This window comes from Ustilago hordei (genome assembly GCF_900519145.1).
Source record: "Ustilago hordei strain Uho2 genome assembly, contig: UHO2_contig_02, whole genome shotgun sequence".
NCBI lineage: Eukaryota > Fungi > Basidiomycota > Ustilaginomycetes > Ustilaginales > Ustilaginaceae > Ustilago > Ustilago hordei.
The window spans coordinates 753,112-773,113 of record NW_024545252.1 but is presented as its reverse complement, the minus strand read 5'-3'; the positions used below and the strand labels follow the sequence as shown (position 1 = coordinate 773,113).

General features: G+C 51.3%; 6 protein-coding genes across 6 annotated transcripts; 2 read left to right on the top strand and 4 right to left on the bottom strand.

The window, feature by feature from the left end:
- Positions 1-489: 489 nt before the first annotated feature.
- Positions 490-1,335, bottom strand: UHO2_01052 (uncharacterized protein; the record flags this gene model as incomplete). The annotated part of the gene is made up of 1 exon (XM_041553520.1): positions 490-1,335. One exon carries the CDS (start codon positions 1,333-1,335, stop codon positions 490-492), a length of 846 nt encoding a protein of 281 aa, XP_041409454.1.
- A 702-nt stretch (positions 1,336-2,037) lies between these two features.
- UHO2_01051 (uncharacterized protein) lies at positions 2,038-6,595 on the bottom strand (the record flags this gene model as incomplete). Its single annotated transcript, XM_041553519.1, has 4 exons — positions 2,038-2,367; positions 2,625-4,892; positions 4,988-5,005; positions 5,192-6,595. The coding sequence occupies 4 exons, from the start codon at positions 6,593-6,595 to the stop codon at positions 2,038-2,040; spliced, it is 4,020 nt and encodes a 1,339-aa protein (XP_041409453.1).
- Positions 6,596-8,762: 2,167 nt separating this feature from the next.
- On the top strand, positions 8,763-10,979 carry UHO2_01050 (uncharacterized protein; the record flags this gene model as incomplete). Its single annotated transcript, XM_041553518.1, has 1 exon — positions 8,763-10,979. The coding sequence occupies one exon, from the start codon at positions 8,763-8,765 to the stop codon at positions 10,977-10,979; it is 2,217 nt and encodes a 738-aa protein (XP_041409452.1).
- A 441-nt stretch (positions 10,980-11,420) lies between these two features.
- Positions 11,421-11,780, bottom strand: UHO2_01049 (uncharacterized protein; the record flags this gene model as incomplete). Its single annotated transcript, XM_041553517.1, has 2 exons — positions 11,421-11,639; positions 11,745-11,780. The coding sequence occupies 2 exons, from the start codon at positions 11,778-11,780 to the stop codon at positions 11,421-11,423; spliced, it is 255 nt and encodes an 84-aa protein (XP_041409451.1).
- Positions 11,781-13,653: 1,873 nt separating this feature from the next.
- On the bottom strand, positions 13,654-17,061 carry UHO2_01048 (uncharacterized protein; the record flags this gene model as incomplete). The annotated part of the gene is made up of 1 exon (XM_041553516.1): positions 13,654-17,061. One exon carries the CDS (start codon positions 17,059-17,061, stop codon positions 13,654-13,656), a length of 3,408 nt encoding a protein of 1,135 aa, XP_041409450.1.
- Positions 17,062-18,511: 1,450 nt separating this feature from the next.
- UHO2_01047 (putative transposase) lies at positions 18,512-19,366 on the top strand (the record flags this gene model as incomplete). Its single annotated transcript, XM_041553515.1, has 1 exon — positions 18,512-19,366. One exon carries the CDS (start codon positions 18,512-18,514, stop codon positions 19,364-19,366), a length of 855 nt encoding a protein of 284 aa, XP_041409449.1.
- Positions 19,367-20,002: the final 636 nt, after the last annotated feature.

Below are 20,002 nucleotides of genomic sequence, written 5' to 3'. Positions count from 1 at the left end.
GTTCCTTTGGCTCTTGTCTCTCGAGCCCCTGAGTGGTAACCATCTGCATGCTCCTTGAGCTTGGTCCTCTTCGTGGCTGTGCCTGCTCCTTGAGCTTGGTCCTCCTCGTGGCTGTGCCTGCTCCTTGAGCTTGGTCCTCCTTTGCATGTGAGTCCATAGGAGTCCATGGTCTCCATGGAGACTGCACTACGACCATGCTCTCTACTGGTGTCGACTAGGTCTTCGATACCTGTGCTCCTTCCATATGAACCCATGACCCTCCTGCTTCTTGAGCATCCAGGCCCATGACACTACCCCCCTCTTAAGAGCCGAGCTCCGTCGAGGCGTGCTCTGGTCTGGTTCATGCTGACTCCTCCTCCTTGACAACATCGCCAACATCATCCTTCCTCCTTCTCTCAACGTCATCCTCCTTCCTCTTCCTCTCTCTACTCCTCCTGTTCTCTCCTCCTCTCTCCACTCTGTCTACTCACTCGTCCCCCCTCCGACACCTCATACTCCTGGATGAGGTCGGGACAGTTGAGGTTCTCTACTGGTTCCCATGAAGCAGCTTCCTCTGAGTACCCTCTCCACAACACCTTGTACTCCGTAGTCCCATTGTGTGAACGCTTGTCGATGAGTGCTTCGACTTTCGAAATCGAGGTCCTCATCTGGAAGTGATGGTATGGTGGGCTGTTCAGCACGTTGAGGAAGAGAACTTGTTCTTGCTGGCTCGAGCATGGAGACATGGAACACATCATGCACCCTAAGGTTTGCTGGCAATGTGATTCGATAAGCTCGGCGTCCTACCCGTTCCTGAACTGGGTAGGGTCCTGCGAACCGGGTGTCTAACTTGGGTGTGGGTCTCCTTGTCTTCCAGTTTCGTCGGTTGATATAGACCATATCACCCACCTTAAACTCGATGTCCTTGTGCTTCCTGTTATACTGGTTTACTGATCTACGTTGTGCCTCTCTGATCTGCTCCTGGAGGTACTTGCAACGCTCCTTTCCATCCATGAGGTACTCGAAGCGACCTGGATCATTGACTCCTAATCGTTGAGGGATGTCAGGATGAGCTTTGGGGTTCCATCCATAGCATGCAAAGAATGGTGAGACACCAATGCTGTTGTGGACCGTGTTGTTGTATACAAAGGCCGCAGTGTCCAGCAGGTTGGCCCAGTCATTCTGCTCATAGTTGCAGTACATCCTGAGATATTGCTCTATGACCTGATTGACTCTCTCTGTCTGACCATCAGTTTGAGGATGGTAGGCCGTGCTAAATGAGTGCTTCACACCCATTTGCTCTGCAAATGCCTTCCATGCTCCTGATATGAACTGCCTGCCTCGGTCCGAGACCATGTGATCTGGATATCCGAAGAGTCTTGTCAGGGGTCTCGCGCCTGAAACCCAGGTCGGTCTGTCGAGATACTCGGTGACTATCAAACTGTGCGACAGCTATTGTCTCGAGATACTCGGTGACTATCAAGTTGTGCAGTGACAGCAGGTGGCGTTTGTTGTATATACTATCGTAGGTTTCGGCTGACCTCTGTGGACACTCCGTTCAGGGGTAGCTCGGCATGATCAATATCAATGTTATGATGACACCAAGGTCTGGTGTGAGTGTTGATGATGATGAGGTTGATGGTGTTAGTGATGAGATTGGTGATGTCGGTGATAATGAGGTTGATGGTGTTGGTGATAAGGTTGGTGGCGTCAACACGAGTGTCCAGTGTGTTGACTTGATGCTTGAAGTGATCCCCGGACCGCAGTGGACTACTGCCTTCGGTTCTATCTATATCCGGACCGCTAACCTGCTATGGGCGCCTTCGGACGTCAGGTAGTGGTGATACAACACACACACTACGATGAGGAGCAACCTTGATAGATTGCTGCTATGCTGACTGAAACTAATGTATACTTATGCTGAAGTGATAACTAGTTATGGTGAGTAGAGTGGATGGGGATCCACTCGACCTATGATGATGAGAAAGCATGGTTATATACCTCTTCACAGCATTGCCAGCGATGCTGCTCCTGCTCTCTCTCCAGAGAGTACCTTCTTCATCGAGTACTGCTCAGGGGCCTCTCCTGCTTGGCACCCCTGTGCCTCTTGTCGACACTGCTCCTCCTCCTTTGATCAGTGACAGTTCCTTTGGCTCTTGTCTCTCGAGCCCCTGAGTGGTAACCATCTGCATGCTCCTTGAGCTTGGTCCTCCTCGTGGCTGTGCTTGGCCCTCCTTTGCATGTGAGTCCATAGGAGTCCATGGTCTCCATGGAGACTGCACTACGACCATGCTCTCTACTGGTGTCGACTAGGTCTTCGATACCTGTGCTCCTTCCATATGAACCCATGACCCTCCTGCTTCTTGAGCATCCAGGCCCATGACAAGTCTAACCATGTGTCCATATAGCAATACTGCAGTCTGTTTGGCTGTGACTGTCTTATGGGTTGGAGCTAGTATGGCAAACTTGGTTAACCTGTCGACGATGACTAGGATAGAGTCATAGGTCTTGGAGTCATACTTCTTTGATGGTGGTAGTCCTTCAATGAAGTCGAGGGATATGGAGCCCCAGGGCCTGTCTGGGGTTGCTAGTGGCTGTAGCAAACCATATGGACGATGACGAGGAGCTTTGTACCTAGCACATACAGGACAACTTGCTACATAGTCTGCAATCCAAGCTGTCATGTTTGGCCACCAGTAATGTCGTTGAGCTGCCTTGATGGTAGCATCTCTTCCTACGTGTCCAGCAGTGATACCATCATGGCATTGGGTCATCACCATGAATCGCAGATGCTCTACAGAGAGAGACTGTCCATCTACCTCTTTGGCACTCCTTGAGTGTCGGTTGTTGGTCCTCCCTGGCATGATCACCTTGGGGATAACCAACCTTCCTCCACTGTACCATAGGTCATCCTTGAGTTCGAAAGGCTTCTTCCTATGTATCTCCTGTAGCTCTTGGTCTAAAGGCTGGAAGATCTTGACCAGGTCTTTGAGACCTTTTGATGCTATGGACTCCATCGAGATCATGGGGGCCACTAGGAGCGAGTCATGGTCTGCTGTCTCCTTGAACACTCGAGGAGGCAGTAGTTGCCTCACATTGTGATCCTGCTCTTCACTGGCTGGTTGCATGTCTGTCCTTCTGGTGAGAGCATCGGGTTCACCACCTTTGTCTCCTGGTCGATACTGCAATATGAAGTCGAAGTCTGCTAGTAGTATTGCCCATCGAGCTTGTCGACCTGTGATGCGTCTCTGTGACTTGAAGTACTTGAGGGCTTCATGGTCAGTGAGGATGACCAGTTGGTTCGGTAGTCCAGCTAGCATGTGTCGCCACTGAGTGAGGCAGGCGACCACAGCTAGGAGCTCCTTATCATGGATCTCATAGTTCTTCTCGGCAGAAGACATCTTCCTAGAGTAGAAGGCCACTGGATGCCATCGTCCTTCATGCTCCTGCTTGAGTACTCCTGCTATAGCAAATTCACTTGCATCAGTCTCCAACCTTGTTGGAAGGTGGTAGTCGAAGTGCTGAAGCACTCCTGCTGACGTGAAGGCCTGGATGAGCTTGTGGAAGGCCTGTTGGGCCTCCTCTGGTAGCTCGAACTTCTTGAACCGTTCTATAGGCTTTACCAGTGCTGTCAAGGGCTTGGCTATGCGAGCAAAGTGGGCTATGAACCTTCGATAGAAGTTGGCAAAACCCAGGAACCTCTGGATGTCATGGATTGACTCCGGCATTGGCCACTCCTTGACAGTGCGCACCTTTTCTGGGTCCATCTCTAGGCCCGTTGGCTTGATGATGTACCCCAGGAACTCGACTGTCTTGGTGTGGAACTCACACTTCGACAGCTTAGCAAAGAGCCTGTTGTTCCTTAAGCGAGTGAGGACCTCGGTGACATGCTTCACATGTACCTCTTCAGTGTCACTGAAGATCAGGAAGTCATCTAAGTATACCACTACATATACTCCAATGATGTCTCGGAAGATGTCATTGATGAATGACTGGAAGTGAGCCGGAGCATTGGCTAGGCCAAAGGGCATCACTAGGTACTCATAGAGTCCCAACTGAGTGCCAAAAGCTGTCTTCCATTCATCTCCTTTAGCAATCCAGATGAGGTTGTATGCTGCTCTAAGGTCTAGCTTGGTATAGATCCTTGCCTTCCTGAGTAAGAACAGCTGCTCCTCGATGAGGGGCAATGGTGCCCTGTTCTTGACAGTGATCTCGTTGAGACCTCTGTAGTCCACACAGAGTCTGAGACCTCCATCCTTCTTTGGTACGAAGAGCACTGGTGATCGTGCCGGGCTCTTCGATGGTCTTATGAACCCCTTCTCGAGGTTCTCATCCAAGTACCTCCTCAACTCGGACATCTCCTTGGGTCCCTTAAGGTATAGGGGCCCTTGAGGTGGCTTCCCTCCTTCTATCAACTCGAGGTGGAGATCATGCTCGGTATGATGGGGCAGCTTGTCTGCTTCCACCTCATCAAACACATCTCGCAGGTGTTGGTATGGCTTTGGTATGTCTGCAGCCGTCACCACCTTATCTACCTCCACCTCCATCTCGACTCCTTTGTCTGCGCCTGTAGGTACAAAACCAAAGGCTGGGAGTGATGATGGTGGCTCCTCTAACAGCATGAACCCTATGGGTCCATCTTCCAGAGCTGCTCGTAGTATGCGCTCTGCTGAGACAAACTCGTTACCATGAAGGGTTGGTCTCCTCATGGTTAGGTCCCCTGCTCTTGCTGCTTCAGGGGGTCTCCTAGGGGGTCGGTCCTGCTCCTGAGTCTTGAACTCCAGCTGGCCCGTATCCCATTGTATGGTGGGTTTGAGCCTCCGTAGCTCAGTGAACCCCAGGATGAGGTCATAGTCTGCAGTGTCGGCCACTGAAGCTTCGACCACACCCAGATTGTGTGTACCAATAGATACCTGCATGCTCGCAGAACTATTGATGGAGAGTTGGTGCCCGGTGACACCATGGATCGATCTTGTTTTTATGGGTTTTGTGGGTATTTGGTACTTACTAATGAAAGAATCTGAGACTATGGACAAACCAGCACCGGTATCAGCTAGTATCCGAGCAGGATGGTCTTGAACCATTCCAGAGAGCTCCAGTACTGCTTTGCCTCCACTGGTAGAGAAACATACTTGACAATCTTGATATATACAGAGTGATGGCGAGGAGGTTTGTAGAGCAATGCATGCCATCAGTGCATCACCCCACTGACGTTTCCCTCGTCGTCATCATCATTGTGCTCCTCCTCGTGATCGGGGTCCATGGGTTGCTGGTATGAGCTGAGGTCCATGGCCTCGGGGTCACCCGTCTCAGTGCTGCCTGTGTGGCCATCTCCTGAGTCGGTGGCCTCCTCGAAGGGGTCTGCTGTGGTGACCATAACCTTTGGTCCCATGGGTCGAGAGCTAAGAGGGTCTACCCTCCTGCTGGGGCAGTCTCTGGCCCAATGGCCAATACCTTTGCATACATGACAGGTGTTGATACCTGATGGAGCAGGGCTTCCTTGCTTCGAGGGTTGGGTGGGATGATGAGGAAGGGGTCGGTTTAGGTTTTGTATAGTTGCTTGTGTAGTTGCTTGTGATGGTGATCGAGCTGGATAAGTTTGAGTGGGTTGTCGGATGGGGATCGAACTTTGATTTGGCCGAGACCCAGTTCTTAGTGGAGGTGATGTGGCATTTGGGAGTGAGTGTCTAGCCGAGGACTGCTGTAGTAGCATCCTCTGTCGATCGATCTCCTCAACCTCTCGATACCACTCCCATCTCTTCCCAGGTGGATTCCTCTCGAACTTCTCCTGTATGCTGCGAGTGAGACTACCTCTGAAGAGATCAATCACTAGCTCGTTGTCATCTAGGTTGACCTGTCCTTCCAAGTCTCTGAACCGCTCTACATGACGTGTGGCGGCACCAGGAGTATCACTTGTGAGTCTGAGAGCCAACAGCTTGTTGTATGCCTCCATCCTAGCATTGCGTGGGTTGAACTGCTCTGACAGTCGCTCTGTGAAGTAGTGCCAATCATTGAACAACCTTCCTTCTCTAGCTCTATCAATACGGAGCTTGGAGGTCCACCACTCTCTTGCTGTCCCTTCCAGTTGAGCACCCATGTGATTGATCATCCTAGACTGCTCATACACCTGGTTGAACTTAAACCATGCTTCGGCTTCTAGAATGAAGATCTCCATGTCTCGGGGATTGAACTTTGGAAAGGGGGTGGCAATGGGCTTTGACCGGTTAAGCTCTGCCATGATGCTGGTATCCTCCTCGTGGTCCAGGGGGTAAGGGTCCGTCCTAGTCCTGCTGTAGGGGTCCAGCTTAGTCTTGACATATCTTGGCCCAGTAGGTGAAGCATACTTCTTGTAGTTGATGTCCTCCTGCTCATCCAGGTTGAATGAGACTGATCGTCTTGGTCGTGGAGCTGGAGTAGGAGTATGTGGGTCTCCTATCATAGACTCATCTCCTCCTCCTGCTTGGTCTTCTGAGTGAGAGAGGTCCATTGTCTCCTCCCTGCTCAGTTGAGCTCGTTGTAATCGTTCCTCTCGATGACCCTGTCTGGTAAGCTCTAGCTGTGCTTCCAATAGAGTGAGTAGTCTATCGAGCTTATTGTTGAGGTCTGGGTCCGTCATGGTGATCGTGAGGAGCTGCTTGAACGATCCACTCTAATGTCAGGGGTCTCGCGCCTGAAACCCAGGTCGGTCTGTCGAGATACTCGGTGACTATTAAACTGTGTGACAGCTATTGTCTCGGTATCGGTGACTATCAAGTTGTGCAGTGACAGCAGGTGGCATTCGTTGTATATACTATCGTAGGTTTCGGCTGACCTCTGTGGACACTCCGTTCAGGGGTAGCTCGGCACGATCAATATCAATGTTATGATGACACCAAGGTCTGGTGTGGGTGTTGATGATGATGAGGTTGATGGTGTTGGTGATGAGATTGGTGATGTCGATGATAATGAGGTTGATGGTGTTGATGATATGATTGGTGATGTCAATGATAATGAGGTTGATGGTGTTGGTGATAAGGTTGGTGGCGTCAACACGAGTGTCCAGTGTGTTGACTTGATGCTTTGAAGTGATCCCCGGACCGCAGTGGACTACTGCCTTCGGTTCTATCTATATCCGGACCGCTAACCTGCTATGGGCGCCTTCGGACGTCAGGTAGTGGTGATACAACACACACACTACGATGAGGAGCAACCTTGATAGATTGCTGCTATGCTGACTGAAACTAATGTATACTTATGCTGAAGTGATAACTAGTTATGGTGAGTAGAGTGGATGATGATCCACTCGACCTATTGATGAGAAAGCATGGTTATATACCTCTTCTCAGCATCGCCAGCGATGCTGCTCCTGCTCTCTCTCCAGAGAGTACCTTCTTCATCGAGTACTGCTCAGGGGCCTCTCCTGCTTGGCACCCCTGTGCCTCTTGAGCTGTGTCGACTCCTTCGACACTGCTCCTCCTCCTCATGACCTGGTGTCGACTCCTTCGACACTGCTCCTCCTCCTTTGATCAGTGACAGTTCCTTTGGCTCTTGTCTCTCGAGCCCCTGAGTGGTAACCATCTGCATGCTCCTTGAGCTTGGTCCTCTTCGTGGCTGTGCCTGCTCCTTGAGCTTGGTCCTCCTCGTGGCTGTGCCTGCTCCTTGAGCTTGGTCCTCCTTTGCATGTGAGTCCATAGGAGTCCATGGTCTCCATGGAGACTGCACTACGACCATGCTCTCTACTGGTGTCGACTAGGTCTTCGATACCTGTGCTCCTTCCATATGAACCCATGACCCTCCTGCTTCTTGAGCATCCAGGCCCATGACACTTGGGTTTTGGCATCTTCCACCATGGCTTTGATTAGCTTGGTTGATATCTTCTTCAGACTCTTAATCAGTTGAAGATAACAATTAGAATATGCTGTTTATCGGGGCCATGATCAGGCTCCCTTTAACACAGTCAAATGACTTCTTGTGATGCTTAAATTTCTCATAGTATGGATCTTAATGACAAACACCTATATACCTTATTACCACCTTAGTCATGTCCAAGCCAAATGAGTCACTTCTCTCATAACCCCTGTGTTGTTGCTTCATGCAATGCCCCTGAGCCATTGCTATGGCAACCTTCATGTGCTTCATTGTGTCCATCACTTATGCATGCATTCTGTCCCTCGGTGTCTCGGCTATAACTCGTGCATCCCTCTTGAGATGCCGACGCATTTTCAACTGATTCTTCAGGATCTCACAGTTCCAAAAAAAAAAATTTAAAAAAAAAAAGTTGGAAAAGGTCAAAAAAGTTGGAAAAGGTCAAAAAAGTTGGAAAAGTTGAAGTCATTCGTCAGTGCGTTGAAGTCATCCATCAGTGGTTGGAGTTGAGGCGTCTTGTTGATGATGGTGGTAAGAGACAGAGAGCGAGAGAGCGAGGAGTCTATATATATACAAAAGAAGAGCGGCAGAGAGCCGCATTGACTGCAGAACATAACAAAGCATTTGCCTTGAGTAGGTTGTGACACATGTGGTCCGTGCTAAGATGTTCAGGCCTTTTACTCGGCCGTAAGCACTACCTTCACTGTCTCTACGCTTTGTGTGGCTTTATCTACTTCAACTGGAAAAGGTCCGAAAAGTTGGAAAAAGTCCGACCGAAACCCGACGATATCTGCCGGCTGTATGCACTGCGAGAAAGGAGGATATGTGGGGGAGCCTTTGACCAACTTCAGCCTCGGAAATAATTGCACAGACATCATCCTAGCACAAGAACTTCTTTTCGATCATGGCTTTGCACTCGCTTTAGCTTTCGAACAGTCATGCCTTCGTTGCCAGAGGACAGCCAGTCGATAGCAGCAGGCCCCTCGGCCTTCGTCATTGACGATGAAGGAGGGCATTCAAGCTGGATTGAACCTCCAAACGGGCAGGCATCTCAACTAGACAACGGTAACCAGCATAGCATCGAGGCAGCTTCTTTAGGTCTCAAAGCACCCAACTTCCCATCAATATCCTCTCCATCAAGGACACCAACGTCACTACCAGCCTCTCTACCTCGATATCTTAGCACACAATCATTAGGTCGGGCAGCAGGCACATCAGCACGCACTAGCATGCATTCAACACGTCGACCACCTCTCGTCGACCGGGTCACCTCCTCACGATCGCTCTTCTTACCCTCGGTCAGCTACTCATTACCACAAGACCGCGATCATGACGGCGGACAAGGAGGCGATGGCTGGCGAGCAACCGCAGTTGGCGCAACACCTTTGGACCGCACAATGGACCGCATCGGCATGGGTCGATACCAATGGACAGTCCTCATCCTTTCCGGTCTCGGCTGGGCAGCAGACAACATGTGGATCCAAGCGATAGCCATCATTCTCCCGCACATCCAAAGATACTTTGTTCTCTCAGACGGCATCGTTGGGCTAGCAAGCTCTTCCATCTTCGTTGGCATGTTCATTGGGTCAATTGCTTGGGGTACTATCTCGGACGCATACGGCCGCAGAGCAGCATTCAACGTGACGCTGGCTGTCACGGCGATCTTCGGTAGTCTTTCAGCTGTAGCTGGCTCCTTCCCGCTTCTGTGCCTGCTGCTTTTGGCTGTTGGAACCGGGGTGGGAGGCAGTATGCCAACTGACTCTTCGAACTTGGTGGAGAATCTGCCGGTTCGAAAGCATAGCTACGTGACGGCCTTGTCGGTATTCTTCTCGGCAGGATCGGTCGTGTCGTCGCTCATTGGGCTGGCTGTGCTTTCAGCTCATGATCCCCAAGGTTGGAGGTGGTTGTTGGGTGCACTAGCCTTCGTTACAGTGCTATTTGTTTCGGCTAGAGTGGTGTTCTTCAAGCTGCTGGAATCACCCAAGTATCTGGTACACGCGGGCAGACCACAAGAGGCGAGAGAGATTCTGCAAAAAATTCACAAGTACAATGGTGGAGCTGCAATACGGCTTCGTATACAAGATGTTGAGGATGATGGTCATGCGAATGGCCTGAGTGGTGGGGAAGATCTGGAGAGCAGTCAACACTCGATGCATCAGAGACCTTCTTCCTCGGCGTTCTCAGTCAAGGCCACGGCGCCTGCAGACGAGACAGAGGAGCGCAGTCGTGCAACTCCGGCTCGTGCCGAATACGCAGCAGACGAATATGGAGCGGTTGAGACTCGAGGCCAAGATGCCGCAAGACCTTTGCTCGATCATACCGACGACGATACAGCTGAGGACTCGAGAAAGAGCGACGAAGAGACCAGTGTGCACGAACGAAATGGCAGCGCGATCACACTACAGGGAAGAACTGCTGCCTTGCCCGCATCACTCGCCTGGCTGCCCGAAAGCTGGCATCCGAGCGCAGCAGACTTGGCATCTCGATACAGCGAGATGTTGTCACCCGAATGGAAACGCACCACTGTTCTCATCTGGATCATCTGGGGAGGCATGTCGTACGGATTCACAACCTTCAACGTGCTCCTGCCTAAGCTGCTCGAACAGCGTTACGAGGCTCCCACCTCACCCTCCACTCTGCAAGTGCCGGCGATGGCAGGCGAACGAGACGAGGCATCAATCCGTCGAGCGATGTTAGACATCCTAGTCTACTCGCTCTCGTCCCTTCCGGGCAGCTTAATATCAGCATACATGGTCGAGACGAGACTGGGAAGGATAGGCACCATGGTCAGCTCTGCTGCTGTCATGGCTGCTTCTGTGTTGCTTTTTTCGCTCACGTATTGGAGATCAAGCTTGACGGTGGTGTCCGTATCGAGCTCGATATCGTACGCTGCTATCTATGGCTACACGCCAGAAGTGATGGCCCCAACCATCAGGGCAACGGCATGCGGGACTGCCTCGGCTATCAGTCGAGTAGCGGGTATTGTAGCGCCCTTGTTGGCGGGATGGGCTTTCTCGCTGTCACCTGCAGTGCCGTTGTTTATGGCAACGTTGGTGTTACTGGTTGTGACGGGAGCTATGGCGTTGCTGCCTATCGAGACACGTGGTAGAGCTATGGATGCCTCTCGACCTGCAGACGGAGCTGCTGTTCATTGATGCTGGGCGTGCTTCGGGCATGTCTGCTTTGTAAACTATCTTGACTTAATCGATCATATCTTGAGTTGCAACCTCCATTAGGAAGGGGAGCAAGTCTCTTTGCACTTGTACTTGTGGTTGTCTGTGATGAAGAAACGTCGAAACACTCACAAGAAACACTCGTGGCGTTGTCGATCCATTGTAAATCATTGGAACCTGGCAACTGAACAGGACAATCACGATGTTCGATAAGACGCCGAACGTCATGACTGAATTGTGCGGTGACAAGGCTTAAAGCTCAAAACAAAGCCAGAACGTCACGAAGATGAGCGCACGGACACAAGAGCATGACAGGGATAGATCAGGTATTTTAAATCTTTGATTGCAAAGTGTTGACTCGATCAAGCATCTACGTAAGGACTACGAAGAAGGTGGATCAGTCAAACAACGACAGCATTTGGTTTAGTGGGTGGTGGTGTTGTTGTTGCCGAGGCCGACGGCGTTCTTGGCCTTGTCGAGCATAGACTCGTCCGACTTATCAGAGCCACTGACCCTGTCACCCATCTTCTGGGAGTCAGACTTGGTGGAGTCAGGCTGGACGGTGCCGGCGGCCTTGTCGAGGTTCTCCTTAGTCTTCTCGCCGAAGCTCTTCTGGGAGTCGGGCTTCATAGCCGAAGAGGCCTGTTAAATTTCAAGCAGTAGGTAGTGGGAAGATGATGCCAAAGTCAGTAATGAGGTTCAAGAGGTGAAAATGGTGATAAGGACTGGCGAAGAGACGAAACCTACCTTGTCGGTGAAGTCTTGTCGTCCAGCGTCAGACATGTTTGCGATTTCTGAGTTGTATGAGGATTGGTGTGTGTGAGAAAGAGTGTGTGTGGTGTGAAGAAGGGTGCCATGGCGGTAAGGAGGGGGTATATATGCTTTTCGAGCTCCAACTTGCGGGCCGATCTGAGGCCAAGACCTCCACTCACTCCACTCAAAAGAGACAGCAAACGCTCGGTCTGTGAATGCGAGGCGACTGGGGAAGGGGACAGACTCTTGCGTAGTCGGTCAGTCAGCCAGTCAGCCAGTCTTACGAGGGGTAGGAATGGATCGACCAGCCAACGCAGAGGGTCAGTTGGTTGTCTCTCAACCAACACAAGTGCAGCTTCTCCGACGGGCGAGCTGGCACTAGGTTAGCACCTCACACGAAAGGAGAGAGGCAGCCGTCTCAAGCCAGGGTTCTCAGGAGAGTGCTGTATGAGAGCGGCAAGGCGGGGGCGTCGATGACGACATACTGTGTCTCTGACACCACCCCACTGGAGACTCTATGTGAGAGGCGCCGACAGAGAGTTGGGCCGCCTGAAAGCTTGCGTAGAGACTCGTGAGCTCTCACTGCTTGCCACCCAGACAAGAGGGGGCAGTGCAAGAAAGGTCACAGAAGGACCGACTGGCTGTCAATGGGCTCCCTCTGCATCGGAATATTTTTGGCACCCCATGACAATTACAGCCAGCAACTAAGTACCACAATAACAACGACAAAACAGTGCAACGCTTCTGCACCTTGACAGTCAGCGTGGCGTAATTCGATGCTCGAGTTGCAGCTAAAGCGTCTCTTCCCTCCCGACTGCGGCATCTGTTCCAACAGGGCAGTGTGATTGGAGTGAAAGCGCTGTGTTGTGATGTTGTCACTCTCTTCTACGCAGCAAGAATGCCTCCACACGATGCAAAATCACCGCAATCGCAGGTCATCGTCAAGGCACTGACACCTTACCCTCTGGTCACTGCGGTCGAAGGTACAGTAGACGTTATGCAAAGCCAACTCAGACTCGGTCATCTTCGGCTCAGCTTCCACCATGCAGGACCGAGAGAAAGCTGAACTTAGCACAGCACAGCCTTAGCCTGTCTTTTCTGTTTCTAGAAAACCATGCATCCCGGGATCGGCTTGGTGGCTATATTTGGTATAGCTACTCAACTCTTTTCGGCGTTACGACTTGACTTGGAAGATGGAAAAGGTCTCGGCGTCCGTCTCACAAGAAACGTCATTTGACTTTGGCTGCCATTTTCACTCTTTTTGCATTGCTTGTCTGTCAGGCTCCAACCATGAGGTCTTTTAAGGTCGGCTCATTTATACCCGTCTGATTCCCCCGGATCTCACCATCGATTTGTGTGCACGGACACTTCTCACAGTCACATCTGCCATGACGCCTTGTGACGAGCTGAAAACCTCGACCTTTTTGTGATGTAAAAGAGTGACACTCCCGCTTGGCCAGTCGGAACCTCTCGTCATCGCAAGCCACCAGAAGAGCCGTCCAAAAAGACCTAACGCAGATCCGCTCTTGTAAGGACAAAGTTGCTGCAACCCTGAGTCACTACACTCGGCTTCTCTCGATCGTCACAATCCGGCTTTTCAGCTCTGAGATGATGCTGTCCAAGCTTCTTTCGCCCGACAAACTCCATCTCGCTGAATCAGCATGGGCCCCCGGATCTGCTTTCGACAATTCACAGCACAACCAAAGCTCACTGCAGCTCACTCTCATACAGTGTCAGCAATGATCAAGTTCAGGCCGGAGGGGAAGGAAGAGATACAATGTTGTCAAACCCAGCGGAAGCGGCGTGGTTGAAAAACGTTATCCGATCTTGAGCTTGATGCAAGCTTCATCTGAACATGCTTTATCCAGACGCTACCGTTGGAAAGTCATCAAGCCGAGACTCGTTAGGCGGTAGCGACAGACTTGTCGCTGAGTCGTTTCTTGGCCTGGCGGCGTTCAAGACCTCGGTGGCCACCAGAGATCCTGGCAAGCCAGGGCCAGCGTCCACGACGGGCGAAAGCTTTCCAGAGCTCGACCCCAGCAATGAAAGTGACTGTCATGGCAATCGAGGTACCCCACCCAGCGCCACCCATGGGTGCATGACGGAAAACGTCCGTGTTGAACTTGGGAATATACAGCGCGATGGGGATAGTAGCAATGCCAATGACAACAGACCAGAGCAGCATCGGGTTCTTCCAAAGATGCTTGGCAGGCGACATGCTGAAGAACGACTTCTCCATACTAATCAGCTCCCAGCAGATCAAGAGAAGCTGGAGCGTCAACGTGGTGAAGACAGCCGAACGAGCCTGAAAGATAGGCTCACACGATGCAGCAGAAGAGTGGTTGCAGTCCAGGGCAATGTTGCCACCACCAATCGGGTAGATCATGAGTAAGAAGGCGACCAGACAGGTGATACCCATCCAAGTGCCATAGACGAGCGTGTCGACGATAACCGATCGACTCAACACGCCTGCACGAAGGTCGTGAGGAGGACGCTCCATGATATCGCTTTCACCGGGCTCGAGACCCAGACCGATGGCCGGAAGCGAAGCAGTGACCATGTTGACCCAAAGAATACCGACGGGTGCCAAAGGGAAGACCGACTCCTCATCCGCATCACGCACACCGAGACCACAGAGGAGCAAGAGCACCTCGGCGACGTTGGCGACCAGAAGACCGATCAAGAAACGCCGGATGTTGTCAAAGATCGCTCGACCCTCGCGGATACCCTTGACGATCGAGTCGAATCGGTCGTCAGTAAGCACAAGATCAGAACTGTCCTTGGCAACATCCGTACCAGTACCCATACCGATACCGACAGGCGCCTGTTTGAGCGAGGGAGCATCGTTGATACCGTCACCTGTCATGGCAAGGTAGCGACCACGACGCTTACCAGCGGCGATCATGCGCACCTTGGTAGCAGGCGAGCAACGGGCAACAACAAGGGGCAAGTCCTCGAGAGCATCAATCTCATCCTCAGTCAAGCCGTCGAATTGAGCAGCAGTCATGACAGCCGAAGCAGGCTCTGTGCCATCGACAATTGCGACCTCGCGGGCGATGGCGTGCGCAGTGGCAGGGTGGTCACCGGTAAGCATGTGGACAACAATACCGGCACGCTTGCAAGCCTCGACGGCAGCACGAGTTTCGGCACGGGGAGGATCGTAGATACCAACAAGACCGATCAAAGCAAAGTCCTGCTCAGCGGCAGCACGCGAGAGACCGCTGCCAGCATCGCCACTGTCAGCGTGCTTCTTTTCGGTACTGATGATGGTACCAGATTCATCAGCATCCTCGGCCTGAGAGGCGGCACGGGTGCGAGCACTCTCATCCTTGAATTGAACCTCGTCCATGCTTCGCTCGGCGAAGGCAAGAACACGAAGACCCTGGCTGGCCATCGTCTCGACCTGGTTGAGAATGATCTTGCGGGCAGAGTCATCCATGTTGGGACAGCAGGCAAGCACCTGCTCGACGGCACCCTTCATAAGGAAGATGTGGTCGGCCCATCTCTCGTCCTTGCGGCGGTAGACACTGGTCATGCGCTTGAGCGTACTGTCGAAGGGGAACTCAAGCTCGTGCTTATAAGTAGCCCCCTCGCCCTCGGTGAGCGAGTCACGCGAGAGCTGGAGCTTGGTAGAGAAAACCTGAAGCGCAATCTCGGTAGGATCGCCACGAGCAGTCCAAGAGCCATCGGCCTGCTGCTCGACCTCGGCAATGTTACAGAGCGAGGCGGCGGTGGCAAGGTTGCGAACAGCGACAGGAATCTGATCATGTTCAACAGGCACATGCTCGGCGTCGGCAGAGGAAGCGGCGAGTAGGACACGACCCTTGGGTTCGAAGGCAGTAGCGCCGGTCTGCTCGACCTCGAAACTCTGCTGCTCAGCAGAAGTAAAGGACCAGCCCTGACGGACAACCATCTTACCCTGAGTGAGTGTTCCAGTCTTATCACTGCAGATGTCAGTGACACCACCAAGAGCCTCAAGGGCATCAAGACGACGAACGACGACATTGCTCTCGGCCATACGCTTGGCACCAACGCTGAAAGTGATGGTCAAGACGGCGACGAGCGACTCGGGGATCACACCGATACCAAGGGCGATGGCGTACAGGATCACCTCGTTGGTAATGTCGAACTCGGCAACACCGAAGACGATGATGGCGCAGACGACGGCGAGGAAGAGAAGGACGTAGGCGAACTTGTTGAGCTTGATCTGGAGCGGTGTACCCTCACGGACACCGAGGAAGGTAGCGGTGGCGTCCCAAGCACGTTTATACCAAGCCTTCTCGCCATCCTCCTTGTTGCCCTTCTTGGCCAGGGCGGTGGCAATTTGACCAATCTGCGTGTTCATGGCGGTGGCGATGACGATACCTACAGCTCGACCTTTGGTGACGGTGGTGCCGGCATAGGCTAGGTTGGTGCGGTCAGCAGGGCCAAGGTGAGGTCGAGTGAGAGGGCCGGTTGTCTTGATGGCGGGGACCGATTCACCAGTAAGGGGAGCCTCGTCAATCTCGAGGTTGCTGATGGTGACAAGACGAACATCGGCGGGCACCAGATCACCGACGCGGAAGTGGACAATGTCGCCGGGCACGAGACCGGTAGAGGGGAGTTGTCGTATGCTCGAGTTACGGAGAACGTTGGCATTGGGCGACGAGAGCGTACGCAATGAAGCCATGGTGCGTTCAGCCTTGTACTCTTGGATGAAGCCGATGAGGACGTTGGTGACGATGACGGCGGTCACGACACCACCCTCAACCCAATCCTTGACACCGAAGGACAAAGCCATGGCAGCGAGCAGGACGAGTGTCAAGGCGTTGGCCATCTGACGAATCAAGATGGAGGTGGCGCTGACCTTGTTGGTCTCCTTGAGCTGGTTAGGACCATGTTCACTGAGGCGGGTGGCCGCTTGGTCCTCCGAGAGACCAGCGTTGATATCACTTTGAAACTGTGCAATCACCCGGCTGGACTCTAGGGAATGCGGTTGATGCAGATCAACCGTTGCGGTAAGGGTGGAGGATCGGCGGCTGGGAGTCGACGACGTGGAGTCGCTATTCGAGACGTCGATGACGGCGATGCGATGCTCATGGTCGAGCTGAGCTTTCTCGACATTATGGTGCTGGTGTTGCTGTTGAGGTTGGTGCTGAGGTTGAGGCTGTTGATGTTGTTGGTGGTGGTGGTGGTGGTGATGGTAGTGGGAGTAACCACTACAAGGGGGCTCTTCAGCGTCGGAAGTAGCACGAGCTTGGTCTCCGGCGAGCAGCTGGGGCTGTGAAGATCCTTTGCCAGGAGAAGAGTCGCAGCCATGACCTTGAACCATCGGTTTTGGGTAAGAAAGATAAGAGTTGTGTAGTCGCTGAAAAGCGCTTAGCAGACGATCTGATGAGGATCACTGATGAGAATCACGAAAAGGACGCTTTTCGGGCTGGATGTGAGAGTGAAGCTTTTTAGGCTTATGCTAGAATCACTAAACTGGAGGACTTGTCAAAGATGAACAGCAGTCCAGGTTGTTGTAGAGAGATTAAGAGGAAAGAAACGGAGGTTCGAATGCCGCCTCCTCGGGGCATATATACCAATTGCACGCTCACGAGACAAGGCCATTTCCATCTGATACTGCCGAGAGGCAATCCACGAGCCAAAATTGAAGAAACAGTAGCAAAGTTACCGGGTGCCAAGGGACCGATAGCTATTCATTGGTTGGCAGTGGTCCAACACAGCAGAGCACAGCAGAGCACAGCAGAGCACAGCAGAGATAGACACGGCAGAGCAGAACGATTAGGCACAAACTGGCAGAGAAGGGACGAATTGCCGCGCGCAAGACCCCGAGCAGGTTCTGCCAAGCACAGCAAAGGTGCATAGAAAGGCAAAGGCTGTGGGGCAAGGGAGAAGAGCTGTCAATCTCAAAAGCCACCCCATTTTTTCAGGGCCCATTGCACACAGCGGTTGCTTGGCAAAATTCTTGGCATTTTTATCATTTCCCGCGTAGCACAAGCCTTATCGCCAAGTTTCCCAGTTTCCCGGCTGTGTTTGCTGTGCTTGGAGCGAAGGATGAAGCACAGGTTCAGGCTAAAATTGGGCTGATCGCCGATTATGACTCTCCTTGCGGCCGAATGAGATAGCGTCAAAAAACTCTAACAATTTAACACAACACCTCCCACCAAAGTCTTGGGCATGTGTTGCACTGCGTGTTCTGCATACACAAACTTGGAGCTTCAAGCAGTTGAAGTTTGAAGACATTTTGGTCCCGATACTGGCAATCGGGGAGAGTCAGAGTATGATGTCACTACTACTTTTAAGGCAGAAACATATATACTCAATTGACTGAATGACCATGGTGAGAACCTAGCATTCTCAGCTTGATATACAGTATGTGCATAAACTGTCCCAAGATTTTACATGTCACCATACATCACTCTAATGCTCAATAGCTATAAGTTGTATTGCCACACTGTCTGATATTGTCTGAAAGCACTGCTTCTTCTCTCCAAGACTGTGGAATTGATATTGACATTGACTAAAAAAAATTGTGCTATGAAGAAGAGCCAAATTATTTTTTTTATTGTGGGACAGTTTATGGAGCATGCTCCCAAATAGCAACACCACTCCATTCCTGACCTTGTGGGCTTTTGACTACAATGAAACTTGTAATGTAACTTGGTGGGCACCTTCATACACATCAAAAGTAGTGACATGGAAAGTTTCAGCTCAATCAGATGACTGTGAGTGATCTGGCAGCACTTCCAGTCTGACACCATCATATCTATACCATCATGACAAAAGCCACTCCTGAGAAGCACCGATCGGCACTCTTTCACCTCCAAAATGGAGAATCTACCTGTTCAGTTGCTGAGAAACTTGGTCTGAGCAAGTCTACAGTGTCTTGCATCAGCAAAAGTGCCTCTGCTGATGCTCCAAAGTCAAAGGGGGGCCAGCTGAGAAAACTCCAGCCTCATCATGCTCACTTCCTGGACCACTATTTTGAGCTCAATTCAATGTCCACAGTCAGGAAAGCATGTCATGCACTGCAGGAGACATTTCACATCAAAGCATGCCCAACAACAGTAAGAAAAGCACTTCATTACTGTCATTACAAAGCACAAAGGTTAGTGAATAAACCAAAGCTACTCAAGAGGCATTACAAAGCACATCTCAAATTTGCAAATGAGCACAAGGACATGACTGTTGAGGATTGGAAGAAGGTGGTATGGTCCGATGAGACAAAGATCAACTTCTTTGGACCAGATGGGAAGCAGTTCTGTTGGATTAAGAACACTGGCTTCAACAGCAAGCTTGTCAGGCCAACAGTCAAGTTTGGCAGTGGCTCCATCATGATCTGGGGCTGTATGACATGGGAAGGGGTTGGAGGTATATGCTTGGTGCTGGGATCAATGAATTCAGACCAATACATTGATATCCTGAATGACAAGCTTTTGAAAACAATCTCAGATTTGCAGCTTCAGCATGCATACACCAATGTCATGTTTCAGCAAGACAATGACCCGAAACACATGTCAAAGAAGACAAAAATGTGGTTGGAAGGCAATAGCATTAAGGTTATGCAATGGCCAGGGCAGTTGCCAGACTTGAACCCAATTGAACACCTCTGGCACCATCTCAAAATGTGACTTTCATGGTATAGTATGATTGCAAAGTCCAGGGATGAACTGCTCAAGAGATGCAAAGCTGAATGGACAGCAATCACTCCAGAAACATGTAGGATACTAATAGAGAGCATGCCAGACTGCATCAAGGTGGTTCTGAAGGCCAAAGGAGGGAATACAAAGTACTAAGGTGTTCTCAAGGAGTGCTCCATAAACTGTCCTACAATAAAAAAAAAATCGGCTCTTCTTCATAGCACAATTTTTTTAGTCAATGTCAATATCAATTCCACAGTCTTGGAGAGAAGAAGCAGTGCTTTCAGACAATATCAGACAGTGTGGCAATACAACTTATAGCTATTGAGCATTAGAGTGATGTATGGTGACATGTAAAATCTTGGGACAGTTTATGCATGTACTGTATATACATTTGTGAGGCTGATACCTATTGTGGGAGTATGCTGTTTCATGACCTAGCCTGACAACAAGTGGGACTATGTTGTATCTGATCTCTGGTCAGATTGCCCCCATTTGAGTCATGATCAGATCTCCTTTCCCGATTACGTTCTAGATCGATCTAGCCCGATCCTTCGCCACTTTGACTTGCCACTAAATCGTTATCTTTAGCACAAGCAAGTGGAGGAAAGCAGCCCTTCATATGAA